The 22,367-nt window shown below is 38.9% G+C and overlaps 1 protein-coding gene across 2 annotated transcripts in view; it reads left to right on the plus strand.

The window, feature by feature from the left end:
- LOC131500900 (cytochrome P450 3A12-like) overlaps positions 1-20,843 on the plus strand; it is a 37,129-nt gene extending 16,286 nt beyond the window's left edge. Inside the window, exons 8-13 of one of the 2 annotated variants that reach the window (XM_058710482.1) lie at positions 6,820-6,947; positions 8,007-8,073; positions 11,417-11,577; positions 12,976-13,202; positions 15,419-15,581; positions 20,312-20,843. In XM_058710482.1, coding sequence (XP_058566465.1) covers positions 6,820-6,947; positions 8,007-8,073; positions 11,417-11,577; positions 12,976-13,202; positions 15,419-15,581; positions 20,312-20,407 — 842 coding nt within the window. In that variant the 3' untranslated portion in view covers positions 20,408-20,843. The remainder of the gene's footprint in view (positions 1-6,819; positions 6,948-8,006; positions 8,074-11,416; positions 11,578-12,975; positions 13,203-15,418; positions 15,582-20,311) is intronic. The other variant, XM_058710483.1, reaches the window with a different exon arrangement.
- Positions 20,844-22,367: the final 1,524 nt, after the last annotated feature.

A 22,367-nucleotide genomic window follows, 5' to 3' on the forward strand; every position in this document is an offset into this window, starting at 1 on the left:
CTGTTTCATTTGCTGTGCAGAAGCTTTTTATTTTGATAAGGTCCCAATAGTTCATTTTTGCTTTTGTTTCCCTTGCCTCCGGAGACGTGTTGAGTAAGAAGTTGCTGCAGCCAAGGTCAAAGAAGTTTTTGCCTGCTTTCTCCTCAGTGATTTTGATGACTTCCTGTCTTACATTGAGGTCTTTCACCCATTTTGAGTTTATTTTTTGTGTATGGTGTAAGAAAGTGGTTCAGGTTCATTCTTCTGCATGTCACTGTCCAGTTTTCCCAGCACCACTTGCTAAAGAGACTGTCTTTATTCCATTGGATATTCTTTCCTGCTTTGTCAAAGATTAGTTGGCCATACGTTTGTGGGTCCATTTCTGGAGTTTCTATTCTGTTCCATTGATCTGAGTGTTTTTGTGCCAGTACCATACTGTCTTGATGATTATACCTTTGTAATACAGCTTGAAGTCTGGGATTGTGATGCCTCCTGCTTTAGTTTTCTTTTTCAAGCTTGCTTTGGATATTTGGAGTCTTTTCTGGTTCCATACAAATTTTAGGATTGTTTTTTTTTTAGTTTTGTGAAGAATCCTCGTGTCATTTTGATAGGGATTGCATTGAATATGTAGATTGCTTTGGGAAGTATTGACATTTTAACAATATTTGTTCTTCCTATCCAGGAGCATGGAATATTTTTCCACTTTTTTGTGTCTTCTTCAATTTCTTTCATAAGCTTTCTATAGTTTTCAGTGTGTGATTTTTCATCTTTTTTGCTTAGGTTTATTCTTAGGTATTTTATGGTTTTTGGTGCAATTATAAATGGGATCAATTCCTTGATTTCTCTTTCTGTTGCTTCATTGTTGGTGTATAGGAATGCAACCGATTTCTGTGCATTGATCTTATATTGTACAACTTTGATGAATTTATGGATCAGTTCTAGCAGGGTTTTGGTGAAGCCTTTTGGGTTTTAGAGTATCACGTCATCTGCAAAGAGTGTATGTTTGACTTTCTCCTGGATGCTTTGGGTGCCTTTATTTCTTTGTGTAGTCTTACTGCTGAGGTTAAGACTTCCAATACTATGTTGAATAACAATGACGAGAGTGGACATCCCTGTATTGTTCCTGACCTTAGGGGGAGAGCTCTCAGTTTTTCCCCATTGAGGATGATATTAGAGGTGGGACTTTCATATATGGTTTTTATGATCTCCAGGTACGATCCTTCTATCCCTACTTTCTTCCGGGTTTTTATCAAGAAAGGATGCTGTAATTTGTCAAATGCTTTCTCTGAATCTTTTGGGAGTATCATGTGGTTCTTGTCCTTTCTTTTATTGGTGTGATGAGTCACATTGATTGTTTTGCAGATTTTGAACCAGCCCTGCATCCCAGGTATAAATCCCACTTGGTCATGGTGAATAAGTCTGTTAATGTATTGTTGGATCCAGTTGGCTAGTATCATCTTGAGGATTTTTTTGCATCCATATTCATCAGGGAAATTGGTGTATAGTTCTCCTTTTTAGTGGGGTCTCTGTGTGGTTTTGGAATCAAGGTAATGCTGGCTTCATAGAAAGATTTTGGAAGTTTTCCTTCTATTTTTTTGAAAAGTTTCAAGAGAATAGGTGTTAACTCTTCCTTAAATGTTTGGTAGAATTCCCCTGGAAAGCCATCTATCCCTGGACTCTTGTTTTCTGGGAGATTTTTGATTACTAATTCTATTTCTTTACTGGCTATGGGTCTGTTCAAATTTTCTGTTTCTTCCTGTTTCAGTTTTGATAGTTACATGTTTCTAGGAATTTGTCCATTTCTTCCAGGTTGCCCATTTTATTGGAGTATAATTGCTGATAATATTGTCTTATTGTTTTTATTTCTGCTGTGTTGGTTGTGATCTCTTCTCTTTCATTCTTGATTTTATTTATTTGGGACCTTTACTTTTTCTTTTTGATCAAACTGTCTAGGGGTTTATCAATGTTGTTAATTCTTTCAAAGAACCAGCTTCTGGTTTAATTGATCTCTTCTACTGTTTTCTTTTGTTTTGTTTTGATAGCATTGATTTCTGCTCTATACTTTATTATTTCCTGTCTTCTGCTGGTTTGGGGTTTTATTTGCTGTTCTTTTTCCAGCTCTTTAAGGTGTAAGGTTAGGTTGTGTATCTGAGACCTTTATTACTTCTTTAGGAAGGCCTAGGTTGCTATATACTTTCCTCTTATGACCACCTTTGCTGCATCCCAGAGGTTTGGGGCTGTGGTGTTATCATTTTCATTGGCTTCCATGTACTTTTTAATTTCCTTTTTATCTTCTTGGTTAGCCCATTCATTTTTTAGTAGGATGTTCTTTAGTCTCCAAATATTTTTTACCTTTTCAAAATTTCTTGTGGTTGATTTTGAGTTTCATAGCATTGTGGTCTGAAAATATGCATGGCATGATCTCGATTTTTTTTTTTTTGTACTTACTTAGGGCTGATTTGTGTCCAGTATATGGTCTCTTGTGGAGAACATTCCATGTGCACTGGAGAAGAATGTGTATTCTGCTGCTTTTGGATGAAATGTTCTGAATATATCTATTAAGTCCATCTATTCCACTGTGTCATTCAAAGCCACACTGTGTCATTTTTCCTTGTTGATGTTCTGTTTTGATGATCTGTCCATTGTTGTAACTGGGGTGTTGAAGTCCCCTACTATTATGGTATTATTATCAATGAGTTTCTTTATGTTTCTGATTAATTAGTTATATATTTGGGTGCTTTCACGTTTGGAGCATACATGTTTACAATTGTTAGGTCTTCTTGGTGGATAGACCCCTTAATTATGATATAATGCCCTTCTTCATCTCTTGCTACAGTCTTTATTTTAAAGTCTAGATTGTCTGGTGTAAGTATGGCTACTCAGGTTTTCTTTTGTCAACCATTAGCATGATAGTTGGTTCTCCACCCCTTGCTTTCAATATGAACGTAACTTTAGGTCTAAAGTAGGTCTCTTGTAAATAGCATATAGATGGGTCTTGTTTTCTTATACATTCTGTTACCCTTTGTCTTCTGATTGGAGCATTGAGTCCACTGATGTTTAGAGTGAGTACTGAAAGATATGAATTTATTGCCATTATGATGCTTGTAGAGTTGGAGTTTCTGGTGGTGTTCTCTGGTCCTTTCTAATCTTTGTTGCTTTTGGTATTTATATATATATAAATTTTGGTATTTTGGTATTTATATATATATAAATTTTGGTATTTTGGTATTATATATATATTTTCATATTTCATTTCATTTATATATATATATATATATAAATAAATTTTGTATTTTGGTTATATATATATATATATATATATATATATATATATATATTTTTTTTTTTTTTTTCATCTTTTCTCCCCTCTGAGAGTCCCCCTTAAAATTTCTTGCAGGGCTGGGTTAGTGGTCACAAACTCCCTTAAGTTTTGTTTGTCTGGGAACCTTTTAATCTCTCCTTATATTTTGAATGACAGCCTTGCTGGAGAGAGAATTATTGGCTGCATATTTTTATGATTTAAAACATTGAATATATCCTGTCACTCCTTTCTGGCCTGCCGAGTTTCTGTGGTTAGGTCTGCTGCAAACCTGATCTTTCTTCCCTTGTAGGTTAGGGACTTTTTTTCCCCTGCTGCTTTCATGATTCTTTCCTTGACTGAGTATTTTGTGAATTTGACTATGATATGCCTTGTTGATGGTCGGTTTTTCTTGAATTTAAGGGAGTCCTCTGTGCTTCCTGGATTTTGATGTTTGTGTCTTTCCCCAGGTTAGGAAAGTTTTCTGCTATGATTTGCTCACATAATCCTTCTACCCCTTTTTCTCTCTCTTCATCTTCTGGGACCCCTATTTTTCTGATGTTGTTCCTTTTTAATGGGTCACTGATTTCTCTAATTCTTAAAACATGCTCTTTTGCCTTAGTTTTCCTCTTTTTTTCTGCTTCATTATTGTCCATAAGTTTGTCTTCTATATCGCTTATTCGCTGCTCTGCCTCATCCATCCTTGCTGCTGTGGCATCCATTCAAAATTGCAGCTCAGTTATAGCATTTTGTATTTCATCCTGACTAGCTTTTACGTCTTTTATGTCCTCAGAAAGGGATTCTAATCTATTTTCGACCCCAGCTCTTATTCTTATTATCATGATTCTAAATTCTGGTTCAGACATCTTGCTTGTATCTGTGTTATTAAGTCCCTGGCTGTCATTTATTCCTGCCCTTGTTTTGGGGTGAATTCCTTCATTTTTTCATTTTGAAGGAAGAGAAGGAATCAATAAGGTAAAGAAAATTAAAATTAAAAAATTAAAACAACAAACACAAAAATACCAAATAAAGAATGCTAGATTTTACGTGTGTTTTGTTCTGGGTTCGAAATGAGCTTGATCAGATATAAAAGGAAAAAGAAAAAAAAGGAAAAGTTTTGAAAATTTGAAAAAATGAATACACTAAAATAGAATAAAATGAAATGATGTAGGTAAAATAGAATTTGAAAAATTTACAAAAAAGTAAAAAAAAATAGAAAAAATTAAAGAAAAGTATTTTTAGGAAAAATTGAAAATAAAAATAAATTTTTTCTCTTTTTGTATTCAAGGAAAAGAAAAGAAATGAAAAAGAAAAAAAAGGAAAATTGAATGGATAGAACAGCGAACAGACTGAAATACGATTGAAATTACATGGTTTTCCCATTGAAGTCAAACTATGAAGCACTTTATAATCTGTAAACTAAGTAGGCAGAGAGACGTAATGTTCCTGAAGAGTGAGGTTGGCCCAGTGGATGAGGCTTAGTATAATGTCTCTGTTCTCCACTAGATGGTGCTGCTTAGCTTATTGGGGTGGATATTTGTGGCGCATGTAGGTGTGTATGTGCATGCACAGGAGGTGGGGAAAATGGCATCACCCAGCTACCCAGTCTCTGGTATCGGAACTCTGTTTCCTTGATCAGCAATTACACACCCATCCTTTGTCTCTGGCTCCTGTCCACTCCCTGCTGTTATACTGTCCAAGACCAAGCCCTCAGGTTGCCAGGCAGCACCTTCCTCCTGAGTTTTATCCCAGATGCAGCTCTTTTTCCCAACCCCTCGCTTCTGAGGGACTGCAGCTTTGACCTGTTCTGACCCTCTGCACAAAGGTCTCACTGAGCAATGGCCTGGTCCGGCCACACCCAGGAACATTCATGGGCCCATGCTGCTGCCAATGCCTGGAGACTGCAGCTGGGTGCCAGCCCTCTCCAGAAGAAGTTAACATGATTGTGTAGAAGCAGCATTTCAGGGATTATGGAAAATCACAATACATATCTGGCACCAGGCTTCCCCCTTAACTTCCTTGTTCTAGTACCAGCAAATGTGGTTGTTCTCCCAGTCTGCTGTGATGTTTGCCCGTGGGGTGGCCACACAACCTCTACCAAATGTCCTCCCAGCAGTGAACCGCCTCTCCCAATGTGTCCCAAGGACCCCTGGTCTTCACTCTGCTCCTGGGGATTCGCCCTTCCTACCAGAGCACTTCCAGGTGTCAAGCTGTGGAGTTTCAGATTCTGCAGTCTCCCTGTTGATAGAGTCTTAATGGAATTTAAACCCTCTCCCTTCTTCTTTCTCCCTTTTAGTTCAGTCCCTGTGGCTGTTTCCACTTTTCCACTCTCTCTCCTGCTGCTTTTGGAGGGGGAGTGCTTTTCCCATACTCTCCCTCTGTCTCTGTCCTCTCAAAACAGCTCCGTGTCCTCTATGACTTCTCTCTCCCCCAGTTCACCTCTCCACGCTGCATATCTGCTGAGTTCTGTGGCTCAGGTTGTGCAGATTGTTGTGTTAATCCTCAAATCAGTTTTCTAGGTTTGCAGGATGGTTTAGTGTTGTCTGGCTGTATTTTATGGACACAAGATGCAAAAAACACCTTCCATGCTGTTATGCCATCTTCTAGATCTTGGTTCTTTTTAATGTAGACATTTATAGTGATACATTTCTTCCTGGTCACTGCTTTTGCTATATCCAAGAGTTGGTATTTCATGTCTTTATTTTTATCAGTCTCCAAGTAATCCTTTTTTTTTAATTAAAAAAATTAATGTTTATTTATTTATTTTTGAGAGACATAGAGACAGAATGCAAGTGGGGGAGGGGCAGAGACAGAGGGAGACACAGAATCCAAAGCAGGTTCCAGGCTTTGAGCTGTCAGCACAGAGCCTGATGCTGGTTCGAACTCATTAACTATGATATCATGACCTGAACTAAAGCCAACACTTAAACTGCTGAGCCATCCAGGCACCCCCTCCAAGTAATTCTTAATTGCCTTTTTGATTTCTTCTTTGAACCATTGGTTATATAAGAGTGTAATGTTTAATTTCCACATATTTTATTTGTGGGTTTCCCAATGTTGTTTATGTTCTCAATTTCTAATTTTATTTCATTGTGGTTGAAGGGCATACTGTGTATTATTTGCATCCTGACAACAGTTTCTTAAACATCATGATTAATTATGAGACTGACGCGCTGCCTACTGCACTAAGGAGGCAGGTACATCATGATTAATTAAAGTAGCATATTATGGTCTGGTTTATACAAAGAGGTTCTAGTCTAAAAATAAAAGCTAAGATATCCAGGGATGTAATTCTGTTGCTTTGGTCACTCCAAACCTGTGGAAGTAGACACTGATCTCACTGCTGTAGTGGTGGTCCTCATGTGTGACTTGCCCTGGCTCAGCCATTGGTTTGAAATTTCCAATAAAGGCCATAAGGGAATGACTCCTGGTTTCAATGACTCCTGGTGTCTTTTACTCCTCTGATTAGAAGAGCAAATTATAATTGCTCCAGGTAAATTTTGCATTTTCACTGTGCTTTCCATTGTTCTTTTTCCTTACAGTACTCTTCCCATTCCTTACCCCAGTTTTTGAACTATTAAATATCTGGCTGTTTCCAAAAAAAGTTACTGATTTTTTCACAAAATCTGTAAAAAGGATGAAGGAAAGTCGCCTCAAAGATAAACAAAAGGTAAATCCAGTGGTGGTTACATGTGGATGTTCACTTTTGATCTTTTATTGAGTTGTGTACATCTCATGTGTGTACTTCTATGTATGTTTTTATGGTAGGTAGAGCACTGTAGGGTTTAGAGCAGGAGAGTTCTGACATTTTAGAATTAAAAAGGTGGAAGTTAAGGAAGGAGATAAGAAAATGAGTCAGAGAAAGAATGTTTAAAATTTAATAATGAGCATGGCAACTAGTATGTCACTGCACAAAATTTGGTGAGAGAAAAACTACCACTTCGCTTCAATAAATTGTTGAAGCATAAAAATTACTGTGTAAAAATAATTTTCTGTATTGTAATTTTTCCAGATCTTACATTGGCAAAGAATGCCTTCAATTCTAAGCCTCTTGTTTTACACATTCTCTAGTGGAATGTCCTGTTAGGCACTTCGTGGAGTATAGTCTGTGTTAAACTTGAGCTTGCCATTGTCTGGAGTGGGCAGGAGTCTTCTCTGGGCACTAAGGCTGCAAGATGCCTAAGCCAGTTTTGCCTCATGAGGTCTGGTGGCCAGAAAAGAATGTGTGCTGCACAGGGAGACAGGGCTGGGTACCCCAGGATGTCACTGAAGATTGTGCAGAGTTCTGAGAGGGTGGGGCACTGAAAGATGCTGACACACAGCTTCTCATTGATACTGCAGGGGCCAGGGGATTGATCTTTGTGACCATTCATTAAGAATTAAGGCCAGAGTTAAAAAGGACTGGAATTGTGGACTTTCTCTTGAGCAAGCAGGCATGGCAAGAGAGGGAGCAGGCAATTCTTTGGCCAAGAAGCTGTAGTCAAAAGCCAGAAAAGCTGAAGGCAGAAAAGCAGTGAGACACAGTAGCTGGATTCCTGTCAGGGAAGCATCCTGTTCTCCAAGTTTGTACCTGGATGTTTTTGTTTAGTGATGACTCTGACAAAACTGGTGAGACCTTTGTGCATAAAGGGGCCATATTCTCAGGAAAGAAGTTAAGTCCTGAACCCCTGACTTAATTCTGACTTCACAAGTGACTTTTTGTCATTGAAACTTCTCTTTCTGCTTCCAGCACCGAGTGGATTTGCTCCAGCTGATGATTAACTCCCAGAATTCCAAAGAAACAGACACCCATAAAGGTAAGCAAGGAGAGTTTCAGAGAACCAGTGATGGGAGACTCAGAGGCAGGGGTGGTTCTGAGATGTGCAGGAAGGTTTTTAGCTCTGCAAATTGAAGAGCAACACATGTTTAGATAGAAACGGAGCAGAAGCACTGTTTTCAGAAGCCCACAGCCTCAGGTTTGTTCAGAGCCTGTTGGCAATGATAGACTAAGCAGTCAGTTGTCTGCCACAGGGGAGCTTGTTTCCAATGTGAATCCTGTGGCTTACTCCAGACCCACTGAATCAGAACCTCTGTCTGGAAATTCACATCAGGCTTCATCACACCAGGAGGCACATGGCCCCATTGTTGGTGACCTTCACTTGGGACACCTGGTTAAAGTTGTGTTCACTGGCATAATATACTTGTAAAGTTTTATTTTTCCCTTCATAATTAATAAATAACTGGTGCAGGAAGCCTTTGCAACTGTGTAAATACTGTGGGTTTTTTTTTTTCAAAGTTTAACTTATTACCTATCTTGTCCATGGATGGCATTTGACTGAAACCATTAATACCATGATGGTTTCAGGATGGTGAATTTCTAAATACATCCTTTCTTCTATATTTATGAGTTAATGTTCCATTGTTAGGGAGCTATTAATCTCTCATGAATTAATTTATTTATATATGTCAGTATGATCTCATATATAACTAAATCTCTTACATCATTTTTATTTAGATCCTCAATTCTCTCACATTTGTCATCTGGAAGGCCTTTCAAGTGGGCTTCTGTGTATTATTTTTATTCTTTCTTCTTTTTAAGGCTCTCAATAGAGTTTATTGTTTATAGCAGTTTTAGGTTCACTAAAATTGAGTGAAAAACACAGAGATTTCCCATATTCCTGTGCTCTACCTACAGACAGCATCCCACATTATCAAAATCCCTCACAATGTGGTGTGTGTGTATATATTATTTATTGTGTGTATGTATTTATTACAATCAATGTCCCTACAATGACACATTATTGCCACCCCAAATCCTTGGCTTACATTACAGTTCACCCTTGGTGTTGTCCATTCTATAGGTTTTAACAAATGTATAATGATGTCTATTCACCTTTACAGTATTCTGTATCCTTTTCCCATATCATTTTCTGAGAATTTCCTTGCATTCTGGTGTGAGACATTCCAGGTTTATCTTTTGTTTCCCCTGATGAGTGTTGGAATCAGCCATTTCTCCATGAATCTGTTTCCTATTAGTGAGAAATGGTATTTAACAATACAAATCTGGGATCTAGGAGTGTTCATTGCTACTAGGGTTTCTTTGCTTCTATTTTCTCTCAGAAGACCAAGATAAGAACATGAAATATATTTATACAGGAGTGTTAAATGTAAGTATGTCTATATCTATCCATAACCATTGATGTAATTATGTTCTATATATCTGAAAGAAAAAAGGAGTCTTGATTTGTAGTTGTTTCTATGACAGAAATATTCCCATTGTGTTTAATTTCAAGCTATCTCTGGTTTGACAAAAATCTCACAAAATTCTTGAATATTTAGCCATAGATTTTGGAGAAAAAGGATGGTTTATTCCATCATACCACAAAAAAAAATATATCCTATATCTATATCTACCATCTATCATCTATCTAATATATATATGTGTGTGTGTGTATATATATATATATGTATATATATATGTGTGTATATATACATATACGTATATGTATATATACGTGTGTATATATACATATATGTATATGTATATATACACATATATGTACATGTATATGTATGTGTATATATATATGTATATATATGTGTGTGTGTATATATATATGTATACATATATATATATATATATATATATATATATATATATATATATATACCTACTCTATTATGTCTGTCTATCTATCTAGTCCTACTGCTTTCTGTGATGAAGGAAATATTCTATATATTCCCAGTTCAGTACAGAACTACTATACACATGTGGTTATTGAGAACTTGACATGTGGCTAGAGTCACTGAAGAACTGAATTTTATATTGTATTTAGTTAATTAAGATTTAAGTATAAATAGTCACATCTGGCAAGTAGCTACTGTATTTGAAAGCACAACTCTAAACTTTGATTATCATGGGGTTCATGGTAATTGAGGGGAAGAATTTGATAGTTGAATTTATCCACAGTAGCATCATAGAAAGTATGACTGGGAAATCAGAACTCTGTAGACCTTTCTTATACTCGTTTTGTATTGCTCTTAGTTGTGAGTTATCTATTTGTGGCAGGTACCATGTTAATTTCAGTGCTCTAAGTATCTAATGGTCTTAACACAGTGCTGATCAAAGAAATTAAAGCCTGACCATGCTGAGTTTCTGCCAGGAGAAAATAAAAAGGGAGGCCAACATATATTCAGAGTGGGACCATTTTCTCAGGAAGGTTACAATCAGGCCATGAGTGAATAAGCATTGCTAATTCCACTTACTGGATTCTGTTTATATTTCATGCTAGCCATTGTCCTTCTGTCGATCATTGTTTCTCTTGCTGTTTTAATGTGGTTGATTAGGCTAGCATCAGACACTACCCTTCTAGCTTTTTGTCTGTGTTGTAGTTTCTGTATATATCTGAGATCATCCGCTTGAAGAATGTACCCCAGGTCTTCTATTAGCTGAGACCTCTCAAAGTTGTAATCCAGGCTTCTCAAACTAGGTTGTGTGCAAAACTTCCCACGTCTTGTGAAGCTCAAATGTTGATTTGACAGTTCTAGGGTGAGGTTTGAGATTCTATATTTATAATAAGCTCCCAGATGTTGCAACTGCTGCTGGTCCATGGACCACACTTTGAGTAGCAAGTTTATCTGTACCCCAACATTGTTCTCTTAAGTCTTCACTAGTATGTTAAGATGAAAGATCATTTAATTTTCCTGACTAGCCTTAGCATTGCAAACTCTCCCAAAAAAATTTACGCTGTATTTTAGCTGGAAGAATTTAAATTTTCATGGGGAACAGTGCTATCTCATGTTACTTATGGCTGAAGTACTTTTATGATTCTCCAGGGAACAAACTGATAGCACTGTGTACATTAGACAGAAATGTCATCTTATGAAACTACCCACCTGTGGTGGTGGGGAGGGTGGCATAACCAGAAACAGAAGGCTAAGAATAGTATATACCTTGGGAATAAACAGATCAAGATAACTTATGGCTCTTTCTGGCTCTGGAAGATAGGCATTAGAGTGGAAACCCTTCAGAGTTTGATTCCAAATTGCTTTTATATTTTACTCCTGAGGGATTTGAGAGTTTCAGATGGATTTCTCATAATCTACTATGATGTTTTACATTTGCCTGGTGTCGCTAAAATGCATTTCCTCTCCTTTTAGCTCTGTCTGATCTAGAGCTTGTGGCCCAATCTATTATGTTTATTTTTGCTGGCTATGAGACCACAAGCACTTCTCTTTCCTTCCTTGTGTATGAATTGGCCACTCACCCTGATGTCCAGCAGAAACTGCAGGAGGAGATTGATGCGACTTTCCCCGATAAGGTGAGCGGGTCATACCTGCAAAGGGAATAAGGATGGGCTTGGATATGCCTCAGTAACAGATTAGCCCTCTGATCTAGTGGGTTTTCATAGCAAAGGTTCACTTCTAACTCACATTCCCATATCCAACATAGGTCTTAGTAGAGGATGGGAGTGAGTCTCTGCTCCATATAGGTACTTGGGAATACAGGGCATCGAGGCTCCACTTTTAATACCTGTATTAGTTGGAACTTCATGTTGGCTGTGGAACAAGAACTAGAGTTGTATACCTGCTTTTCAAATGTTTGGCCCTGAACTGACATACATCTCCTCAGTTCACAGTCCATTTGCAAGTTGTTTCCCATAGGTTCACATAGGCTGGGAAATATGGGGGTCTACACGGATATTGGATAAGTAGTGAGTGTCTCTACTACACGCCCTAAGAAGTGTCATCTCAAATTATCTCCATGCCACAAGGCAGGAAACTTAGCTATGGAGAGACAATATAACTTTCTTACACTATCACTAGTATTAAAGAAGCCAGGCTAGGAGCCAGGGTGCCTGGGTCCTGATTGAACTCTAAATCTCTCCAATGTTGGCTCTTAAATATAACACCAAGAGATAGGTACATATTGCCCATGCTGTCTCAGATCTCTTCCCAAACTGGAATTCCCTGTTTATGAAGAGACCTGGCCTCTGGGGCTGGAGTGGCTTACTTGGTGAATAGTGAAATCCTGAAGGGACAACTAGAAGACCCTTATAGTGGCAGAGAATGGGGTTGAGAGTAGTGTTCTTATCCCCGTTACAATGGCCCCTACAACTGAAGTTGTTTGTCAACAATTGGTAGCATCCAATCCTACCTACCTCTTGCCATTTTGGGTTGAAAGGAACTGGTGTCTCCCCAAATTATTTATGGTTTTTATATAATATAGTGTCTCTCTCCACATATTGTATATATATTTGAAGAACTAGGAAGCAGGATATTTCCAGTAGAAAAGTTTATGTGGCTAGGGTATTTTTTTATGTTGCATGTTCTCCTTCCTTGGTACAGATGTGTCACCTTATTTTGAAAGAAACAGTGACTTCAACATTTTTCACTTAAGAGTAAGGGTCATCATATATCAGTCACCTTTGTTCACATGAGGAAAAAAACCACACATAGCTATGGGAAGGATTTCCTGTTTAGGAACAAGTCCTGTTTAGGGGAATGTCCCAATGTTCTCCCCTAGTCATTACTGTTGTATACATATCAGGGGCCATTGAGCAGGTCAAAGGACATGGTAGACATTGAAATGCTCATAAATAGTCTTTACCAAAATACATGTTTCTTAGGGATTCCTAACAGTTCAGTAGTATTGCATAGACTGAGTTGAATGTTGATTCCAAATCTCAATTTATCAAAATCTGTTTCTTTCCTTCTAGGCACCTCCCACTTATGATGCCCTTGTACAGATGGAGTATCTTGACATGGTGTTGAATGAAGCTCTCAGATTATATCCAATCGTTGGTAGACTTGAGAGGGTCTGTAAGAGAGATGTGGAAATCAGTGGTGTGTTCATTCCCAAAGGGGCAGTGGTGATGGTGCCAACCTTTACTCTTCACCGGGACCTGGATCTCTGGCCAGAGCCTCAGGAATTCTGTCCTGAAAGGTATGGGGAACCCTGAAAAAGAGATCCCACCCTCATATAGGAAGATATTCTGATATTTCTTTGTATAGATAACAAATATCTGATTGTTCAGTTGTTTATTTCTATATCTTTTTATATTTAGAAGTATTTTTCTAACTATAAAATGATTATTGTTGTCAAAATTTTACAGATTGTAGTTGAGAGAAAAAGAAACTTAATGTTATCATCAGTACAATATGTCAAGATTATTAATAATTATATGTTACATCTTTGTGGACATTTTCCATGCATATATAGATTACTTAAAGTTAGAATGGCATTATATTTTTTGACTACTTAATGTAACAGTAAACTATAATCAGCAAATTCTATGTGATTTGTGTTTATGATTATATGCATATATCAAAATTTATTTAACCAATATCTTATTTAAGAAAATGGGACTCTTTTTTCTTTAAGTTTTTCTGTCCTCTCTAGCTCTATAAATTTACTCCCCACATCCTTACATTCCATGTTTATAAACCTTGGCCACCATTTCCACTAGCCCTACTGGGAAAGGAGAGTCTGTGGAGCTGAGAGTCCTCATCCCTGGCAAGAGGAGCAACCTCATGAGGATGGGGGCGTACACAAATCCTGTGATTTCTCTGGCTGCAGTCCTGTGCCAGCTCCCACCTCTCTTGGTATCTGGGGTTAGTCCAAAGCAAAGTCATCTGCTCTATAGCCATCTGAGACATCCTTCTTGAAGGGTCTTGAACTTTCTCTCTGGGAATCCAGAGCAGAGTCTGGCTTTGGGCACAGCTTGAATTCTGTAAAGAGCTGCTGCTTTCCTGTTTATTGTATTGGTGAGAAAAAATTTGGAGTACATTTGTAGGGATCTAGACTTTTAGCTCTGACTCTAAGCTCCCTGATGGCAGGGTCCTTGTCTTGTTGCATGGTGTTCTAGTGCTAGCATTGTGTCTATACATACTACTTGCTGAAAGAAGTCAGAATCGACCAAGTTGTCTGTTTTCTGGACCAAGAGACCTGGTGGTTCCCACAAGCTCAGAAGTCCCCAGTGCTGTATTTTCTGAAACAGAAAACAGAGACTCCTGGTTCTTCTCTGTGATTCATTCAGCAATGAGAGGAAGTACTTACCTCTGTGTGTCAAGGACTATGCCAGGCAGCACCAAGTCCACATATTAAAAATGTCTATTATGGAGAATTTTTGACACACGCACAAGCATATTTTGTAGATGCATGTCTATGAAATACTCTTAATGCATTTATGTGTGCCCATCATCTGTCCAACACCACTAACCTGTATCAGCTGCTCCATCCACAGGCCATAACAATTCCTCATCTTATGCCCATATCTCTGTAAGACACACCACCTCATTCCAGAACGTTGTCCATTTTTTAAAAAATGCTTGTTTATTTTTGAGAAAGAGAGAAGGAAGGGGGCATAGGGAGAGAAAGAGAGAATCCCAAGCAAGTCTGCACGGTCAGCAGAAAACCTGATGTGGGGCTCGAACTCATGAACCCTGAGATCATAACTTGAGCCAAAATCAAGAGTTGAACGGTTAACTGACTGAGCCCCAAATATTTTGTCCACATTTTGAACACTTTTAAAAAATATCTACTGATGATGTCATTATCACTTTCCGCAAATCTATATTTTTCCTTAATAGGAAGCCTCATGTAACAGACAGAGAAGAATTCAGTGATTACACTCTCTGTCAGTGTGATTATAGTGAGCAGCAGCGTGTGCTCATGTAAATCTTCTGACAGGCTGTTCTGTCGAAGTGGCTGGGGGGGATCCTAGTGGGGAGGGGAGGGAAGAGAAGAGAAAAATCACAATGTAAATCACAGGAGACATTTCTTCTGCTTCCTTCTTGAGCATTTGACCACAGTAAGTCAATGGAGGTAGGAATCTACCTTTTCTTCAGTCAGGCTCATTTCCTGCTTGCCTTTCAGAGTGTGAACATCTCCCCACCCTGACTGTAATTCTAGTGTTTAAGATAACCCTTCCTTTTAACAACATTCATCTCATCTCCTCAATAAGACTGACCACTCCCACAGGGTAAGGGGAATGCAGAGAATCTGTAGCTTACAGTTGTCACCGCAGAATAAGCATGGCAGGATTTCAGTGACCAGTCCCCAAGAGTGTCCTGTGTAGTCCTGGTTGAGAACCCCACACATGTCGCTCTTGTGGTTTTTATGTTTCACTAACTTGTTTCCAACTTGATTTGTGGAACCAGGTTCAACAAGAAGAACAAGGATAGTATAAATCCTTATATATACCTGCCTTTTGGAACTGGACCCCGAAACTGCATTGGCATGAGGTTCGCGATTATGAACATGAAACTTGCCCTTGTCAGAGTCCTGCAGAACTTCTCCTTCAAGCCTTGTAAAGAAACACAGGTCAGACAGAGAACTTTCTGCATAAAGAATGTTTTACTGGTTTTTTTTTTAAACTAAGAGATACAGAAAGGATGTATGTGCGTGAACACCCATACACGTGTGTGTGTGTGTGTGTGTGTGTGTGTGTGTGTGTGTGTGTGTGTGTGTAGGCTCCTTTGTCCTTAATTTGTTCTGTTGGTCATCTCTATTTGGATTCATCTGTGACTTTTAAGTTTCCTTCAGCTCTGAGTGCCACGTCTATGGGTTATTAACACTCAAACATAAGGGCCATCTAGAGTCAGTGCAGTTAGTGTGATATGATTATGCACAGACCTTTGAACTTGAGCAATGTGGTTTTTTTGCGCTATTTTATTTTTTATTATTATTTATTTTAAAATTTACATCCAAGTTAGTTACCATATAGTGCAATGATTTCAGGAGTAGACTCCAGTGATTTACCCTTTATGTACATGCCCCCCCCCAGTGCTTATCCCAACAAGTGTCTTCCTTAATGCCCCTTACCCATTTAGCCCATCCCCCCACCCACAACCCCTCCAGGAATTCTCAGTTTGTTCTCTATATTTAAGAATCTCTCATGTTTTGTCCCCTTCCCTGTTTTTATATTATTTTTGCTTCCCTTCCCTTATGTTAATCTGTTCTGTATCTTAAATTCCACATATGAATGAAGTCACATGATATTTGCCTTTCTGTGACTAATTTTGCTTAGCATAATGCCCAGAACTTGAGCAATGTTTTATTTATTTATTTATTTTTATTTTTTGGTGAATAAATCTTTATTTTTTTTCTTTTTTTTTTTAAATATATGAAATTTATTGTCAGATTGGTTTCCATACAACACCCAGTGCTCATCCCAAAAGGTGCCCTCCTCAATACCCATCACCCACCCTCCCCTCCCTCCCACCCCCCATCAACCCTCAGTTTGTTCTCAGGTTTTAAGAGTCTCTTATGCTTTGGCTCTCTCCCACTCTAACCTCTTTTTTTTTTTTCCTTCCCCTCCCCCATGGGTTTCTGTTAAGTTTCTCAGGACCCACATAAGAGTGAAAACATATGGTATCTGTCTTTCTCTGTATGGCTTATTTCACTTAGCATCACACTCTCCAGTTCCATCCACGTTGCTACAAAGGGCCATATTTCATTCTTTCTCGTTGCCACGTAGTATTCCATTGTGTATATAAACCACAATTTCTTTATCCATTCATCAGTTGATGGACATTTAGGCTCTTTCCACAATTTGGCTATTGTTGAGAGTGCTGCTATAAACATTGGGGTACAAGGGCCCCTATGCATCAGTACTCCTGTATCCCTTGGGTAAATTCCTAGCAGTGCTATTGCTGGGTCATAGGGTAGGTCTATTTTTAATTTTCTGAGGAACCTCCACACTGTTTTCCAGAGTGGCTGCACCAATTTGCATTCCCACCAACAGTGCAAGAGGGTTCCCGTTTCTCCACTTCCTCTCCAGCATCTGTTGTCTCCTGATTTGTTCATTTTGGCCACTCTGACTGGCGTGAGGTGATATCTGAGTGTGGTTTTGATTTGTATTTCCCTGATGAGGAGTGACATTGAGCATCTTTTCATGTGCCTGTTGGCCATCCGGATGTCTTCTTTAGAGAAGTGTCTATTCATGTTTTATGCCCATTTCTTCACTGGGTTATTTGTTTTTCAGGTGTGGAGTTTGGTGAGCTCTTTATAGATTTTGGATACTAGCCCTTTGTCCGATATGTCATTTGCAAATATCTTTTCCCATTCCGTTGGTTGCCTTTTAGTTTTGTTGGTTGTTTCCTTTGCTGTGCAGAAGCTTTTTATCTTCATAAGGTCCCAGTAGTTCATTTTTGCTTTTAATTCCCTTGCCTTTGGGGATGTGTCAAGTAAGAAATTGCGACGGCTGAGGTCAGAGAGGTCTTTTCCTGCTTTCTCCTCTAGGGTTTTGCTGGTTTCCTGTCTCACATTCAGGTCCTTTATCCATTTTGAGTTTGTTTTTGTGAATGGTGTAAGAAAGTGGTCTAGTTTCAGTCTTCTGCATGTTGCTGTCCAGTTCTCCCAGCACCATTTGTTAAAGAGACTGTCTCTTTTCCATTGGATATTCTTTCCTGCTTTGTCAAAGATGAGTTGGTCATACGTTTGTGGGTCTAGTTCTGGGGTTTCTATTCTATTCCATTGGTCTATGTGTCTGTTTTTGTGCCAATACCATGCTGTCTTGATGATTACAGCTTTGTAGTAGAGGCTAAAGTCTGGGATTGTGATGCCTCCTGCTTTGGTCTTCTTCTTCAAAATTACTTTAGCTATTCGGGGCCTTTTGTGGTTTCATATGAATTTTAGGATTGCTTGCTCTAGTTTCGAGAAGAATGCTGGTGCAATTTTGATTGGGATTGCATTGAATGTGTAGATAGCTTTGGGTAGAGTTGACATTTTAACAATATTTATTCTTCCAATCCATGAGCAGGGAATGTCTTTCCATTTCTTTATATCTTCTTCAATTACCTGCATAAGCTTTCTATAGTTTTCAGCATACAGATCTTTTACATCTTTGGTTAGATTTATTCCTAGGTATTTTATGCTTCTTGGTGCAATTGTGAATGGGATCAGTTTCTTTATTTGTCTTCTGTTGCTTCATTGTTAGTGTATAATAATGCAACTGATTTCTGTACATTGATTTTGTATCCTGCAACTTTGCTGAATTCATGTATCAGTTCTAGCAGACTTTTGGTGGAGTCTATCGGATTTTCCATGTATAATATCATGTCATCTGCAAAAAGTGAAAGCTTGACTTCATATTTGCCAATTTTGATGCCTTTCATTTCCTTTTGTTGTCTGATTGCTGATGTTAGCACTTCCAACACTATGTTAAACAACAGCAGTGAGAGTGGACATCCCTGTCGTGTTCCTGATCTCAGGGAAAAATTGAGCAATGTTTTAAACTTCTTTCAAGTCCACTGAAAGGAAGGGAACATGTAGTGCACAGTAATGATGTGCAGTGATGAACACAACATGACTTTTGAATGATGCTGTTCTCTACCACAACTTACAGATGCTCTCATAACTGTGGTTCACAACCCCTCCTTGTACATTGCAATCAGTAGGTTCTTTTCACAATCCTGATGCGCAGGCCAAATCAGAAACTCTAACATAATTCACCCAGAGTGGGCTTTAAAAGTACCCTCAATTAGTATCCAAAATCTATAAAGAGCTCACCAAACTCCACACCTGAAAAACAAATAACCCAGTGAAGAAATGGGCAGAAAACATGAATAGACACTTCTCTAAAGAAGACATCCGGATGGCCAACAGGCACATGAAAAGATGCTCAATGTCACTCCTCATCAGGGAAATACAAATCAAAACCACACTCAGATATCACCTGACGCCAGTCAGAGTGGCCAAAATGAACAAATCAGGAGACAACAGATGCTGGAGAGGATGTGGAGAAACGGGAACCCTCTTGCACTGTTGGTGGGAATGCAAATTGGTGCAGCCACTCTGGAAAACAGTGTGGAGGTTCCTCAGAAAATTAAAAATAGACCTACCCTATGACCCAGCAATAGCACTGCTAGGAATTTACCCAAGGGATACAGGAGTACTGATGCATAGGGGCCCTTGTACCCCAATGTTTATAGCAGCACTCTCAACAATAGCCAAATTGTGGAAAGAGCCTAAATGTCCATCAACTGATGAATGGATAAAGAAATTGTGGTTTATATACACAATGGAATACTACGTGGCAACGAGAAAGAATGAAATATGGCCCTTTGTAGCAACATGGATGGAACTGGAGAGTGTGATGCTAAGTGAAATAAGCCATACAGAGAAAGACAGATACCATATGTTTTCACTCTTATGTGGGTCCTGAGAAACTTAACAGAAACCCATGGGGGAGGGGAAGGAAAAAAAAAAAGAGGTTAGAGTGGGAGAGAGCCAAAGCATAAGAGACTCTTAAAACCTGAGAACAAACTGAGGGTTGATGGGGGGTGGGAGGGAGGGGAGGGTGGGTGATGGGTATTGAGGAGGGCACCTTTTGGGATGAGCACTGGGTGTTGTATGGAAACCAATTTGACAATAAATTTCATATATTGAAAAAAATAAAAAAAATAAAAGTGCCCTCATTGCTTCTCATGTGCAAGTGAGGTTGAGAATCAATGGTGGGAAGCAAGTCTGCCAGATGTGAAGGACTCCCATGGTCCAGACCATCCTGGCTACTTGGCACCACATTCCATGAGCCCTGCCCCAGTCAAGCTTTGCTCCATTTATAGGCAATGGGGCCATCATGAATGTATATTCCTACTGGGAGAAGCAATAGGATATTTAGCATTGAGGATGGCCATACAATAAAATGTGTAATATCCATTCAAGATGGTCTTGCAAACTCAACATACACAAAATTAACTGTATCACTTTTCAAATGGTTGCCATAATGGCTAAGAACCTGTTTTAAGTTTTAAATGCTCATCCTTTTACTTAAAATTTAAATCAAAAAAGAATACAAAACAACATGAGTTTGTGTCCAGCCTGGTACAGAGTAGACACTCAATAGATATTCTTTTGAGTGAATGATGGATGAATGTTTCCATACTCTGGTCTTGACAGCTTACAAAGTTTAAGGAATATGAGATATATTAATATAAAAGTAGTATTTGTATGTTTAAACTCTTACTCTCCTTCATGTATCTTGCCTGCTTTGCTTCTATTGTCAGTAGGGCTTCATTTGTTGGTTTTCATATGATTTTTAACTTTTGCAGATCCCACCGAAATTAAACGCTCTAAGTATTATTCAACCAGAAAAACCCATTGTTCTCAAGGTTGAGCTGAGAGATGGGAGTGTGAATCGAGCTTGACTTTCCCTAAGGACTTCCCCTTTGTTCTTCAAGTACCTGTGTCCCAGAATACCAGAGGCCTCCATTTACTTTGTGAGTACAACCCAGAAATGAAGATGGGCTTCATGAAGTGCCTGTGTTGGATGACTAGGGATTCCATAGCTTTCTCAGTCTCTGTGTGGAGCATTATATCTTGTGGAGAGTAAAGGAGGTGACTAATAAGTGCCAGACATGTAGACTCAGCCTATCTGGCTCCCATAGACCACCCCCAGTTATACCATCTACTTCCCTAAGCACTGATCAAGAATAAAAATTTCTCAACAATTTTATCAACAAACTTACATGAAACAAGAATTTTTGTAGTAGTTGTTGTAGTGACATATCACATGTCTCATTTTCAATATTCTATATTAAGTATGACACTGATCATGTCAATAAACATCTCTTTACAAAAGTATTAACTGATACCTTCTTGCACATACAGAGGGAATTGTACAACTGATGCGTGAGAGCCAGTGACTGAATGTTTTTCACCATCACAATCACTGAGTGGGTGGGATTGTTTAGTACTCCAACATAATATGTTAAGATAGGTGAGAGTTGATCGATCCACTCTGACTTTACCCACTGCTCATAAAGTGTATTGAAAGTATATTCATAATTTGGTTGTACTGTTTTTAGAGCACATGTTTTTTATAGCATTCAATTGAGGTAGTTAGTATTATTATTAGTTGTATTTTAATGTTTTTATCTCATCTGCCCTGATGTTCTGTTAGACAGGGAACATATTTTCTCTTCATGTTCCAGCCTCAGTTCTCAAATGTCCTGACACAATGAACATTGAACAAGAGGTGGTTGATTGGTTAGTTGATTGGACAGAAAAGCTAAAAGTATTTGTCCATTTCAGTTGGTATCAGAAACTACACAGGATTCTGCTTTTCCTTCCCTCCACACCCCACCCTTCTTTCCCTTCTCCACTCTCTTTTTTTTTTTAAGTTCATTTATTTATATTGAGAGAGAGGGAACGTATGTACAGGGGAGGGAGGGAGGGAGGGAGGGAGGGAGAGAGAGAGAGAGAGAGAGAGAGAGAGAGAGAATCCCAATCAGGCTCCAAGCTGTCAGTTCAAAGCCTGACATGGGGATTGATCTCACAAACCATGAGATCATGACCTGAGCCAAAATCAGGAGCTGGATGCTTAACTGACTGAGCCACCCAGTAGTCCCTCCCTCCTCTCTCTTCTCTTCCATTGCCTGTCCTTCCTGGATAACTCAGTCCTAAAGCCAATAGGTGAAGAACAGCCAGATTGGCAGCCACACATTGGGCATCAGGGACAGAGAATGGAGGCACAGTGACTCCAAGACAGAGACAGAATAGCATAGGGAGGGTGTCCACATGAAGAAGCAGCCTGCCATGAGTGTGGAAGCCCAAGCTCAGTGAGAAGGGTGTCCACACAGAGGGATAGCCTAGTCCAAAGCCAGAGCCTAAATATGGTGTGGACAACCCAAGTAATATGAGGGGGGTATCCGTGAGTGTTAGGTATGGAATGGCTATTAGTTACATAAAGGGGAATTGATTAAGGGAGTAAATATATTAAGGATAAATAGAAGCCAGGTTTCTTACTGTTGGAGAAGAGAGTCACTGATGGAAAGGGAGAAAACCAGAATGAGATTATGTATTCAGAGATTGGAACTGAATGTATCAGTGAAAAATCCTGCTTTTCTAGAGAGATAGATGATAAGTAGATTGATATAAATAGATGTGTGTGCCTGTATGAAAACACATATCCCCTACCTGTCTGACAGACAGTTCTTAGAAACAGTAACACTGTTAGAGCATTGAACACAGTTTGTGCCCAGATCTTGGCTTATAAGCATAATTTTCCACTGAAAAGACTAGGGTTTTTCAGAGAAATGGCCAATTCCAGGCTGGGGGAGCACATGATGAGCCTGGAGCATCTTGTCCTGCCCAGTGATTGGGACA

This window comes from Neofelis nebulosa, chromosome 18 (assembly GCF_028018385.1).
Source record: "Neofelis nebulosa isolate mNeoNeb1 chromosome 18, mNeoNeb1.pri, whole genome shotgun sequence".
NCBI lineage: Eukaryota > Metazoa > Chordata > Mammalia > Carnivora > Felidae > Neofelis > Neofelis nebulosa.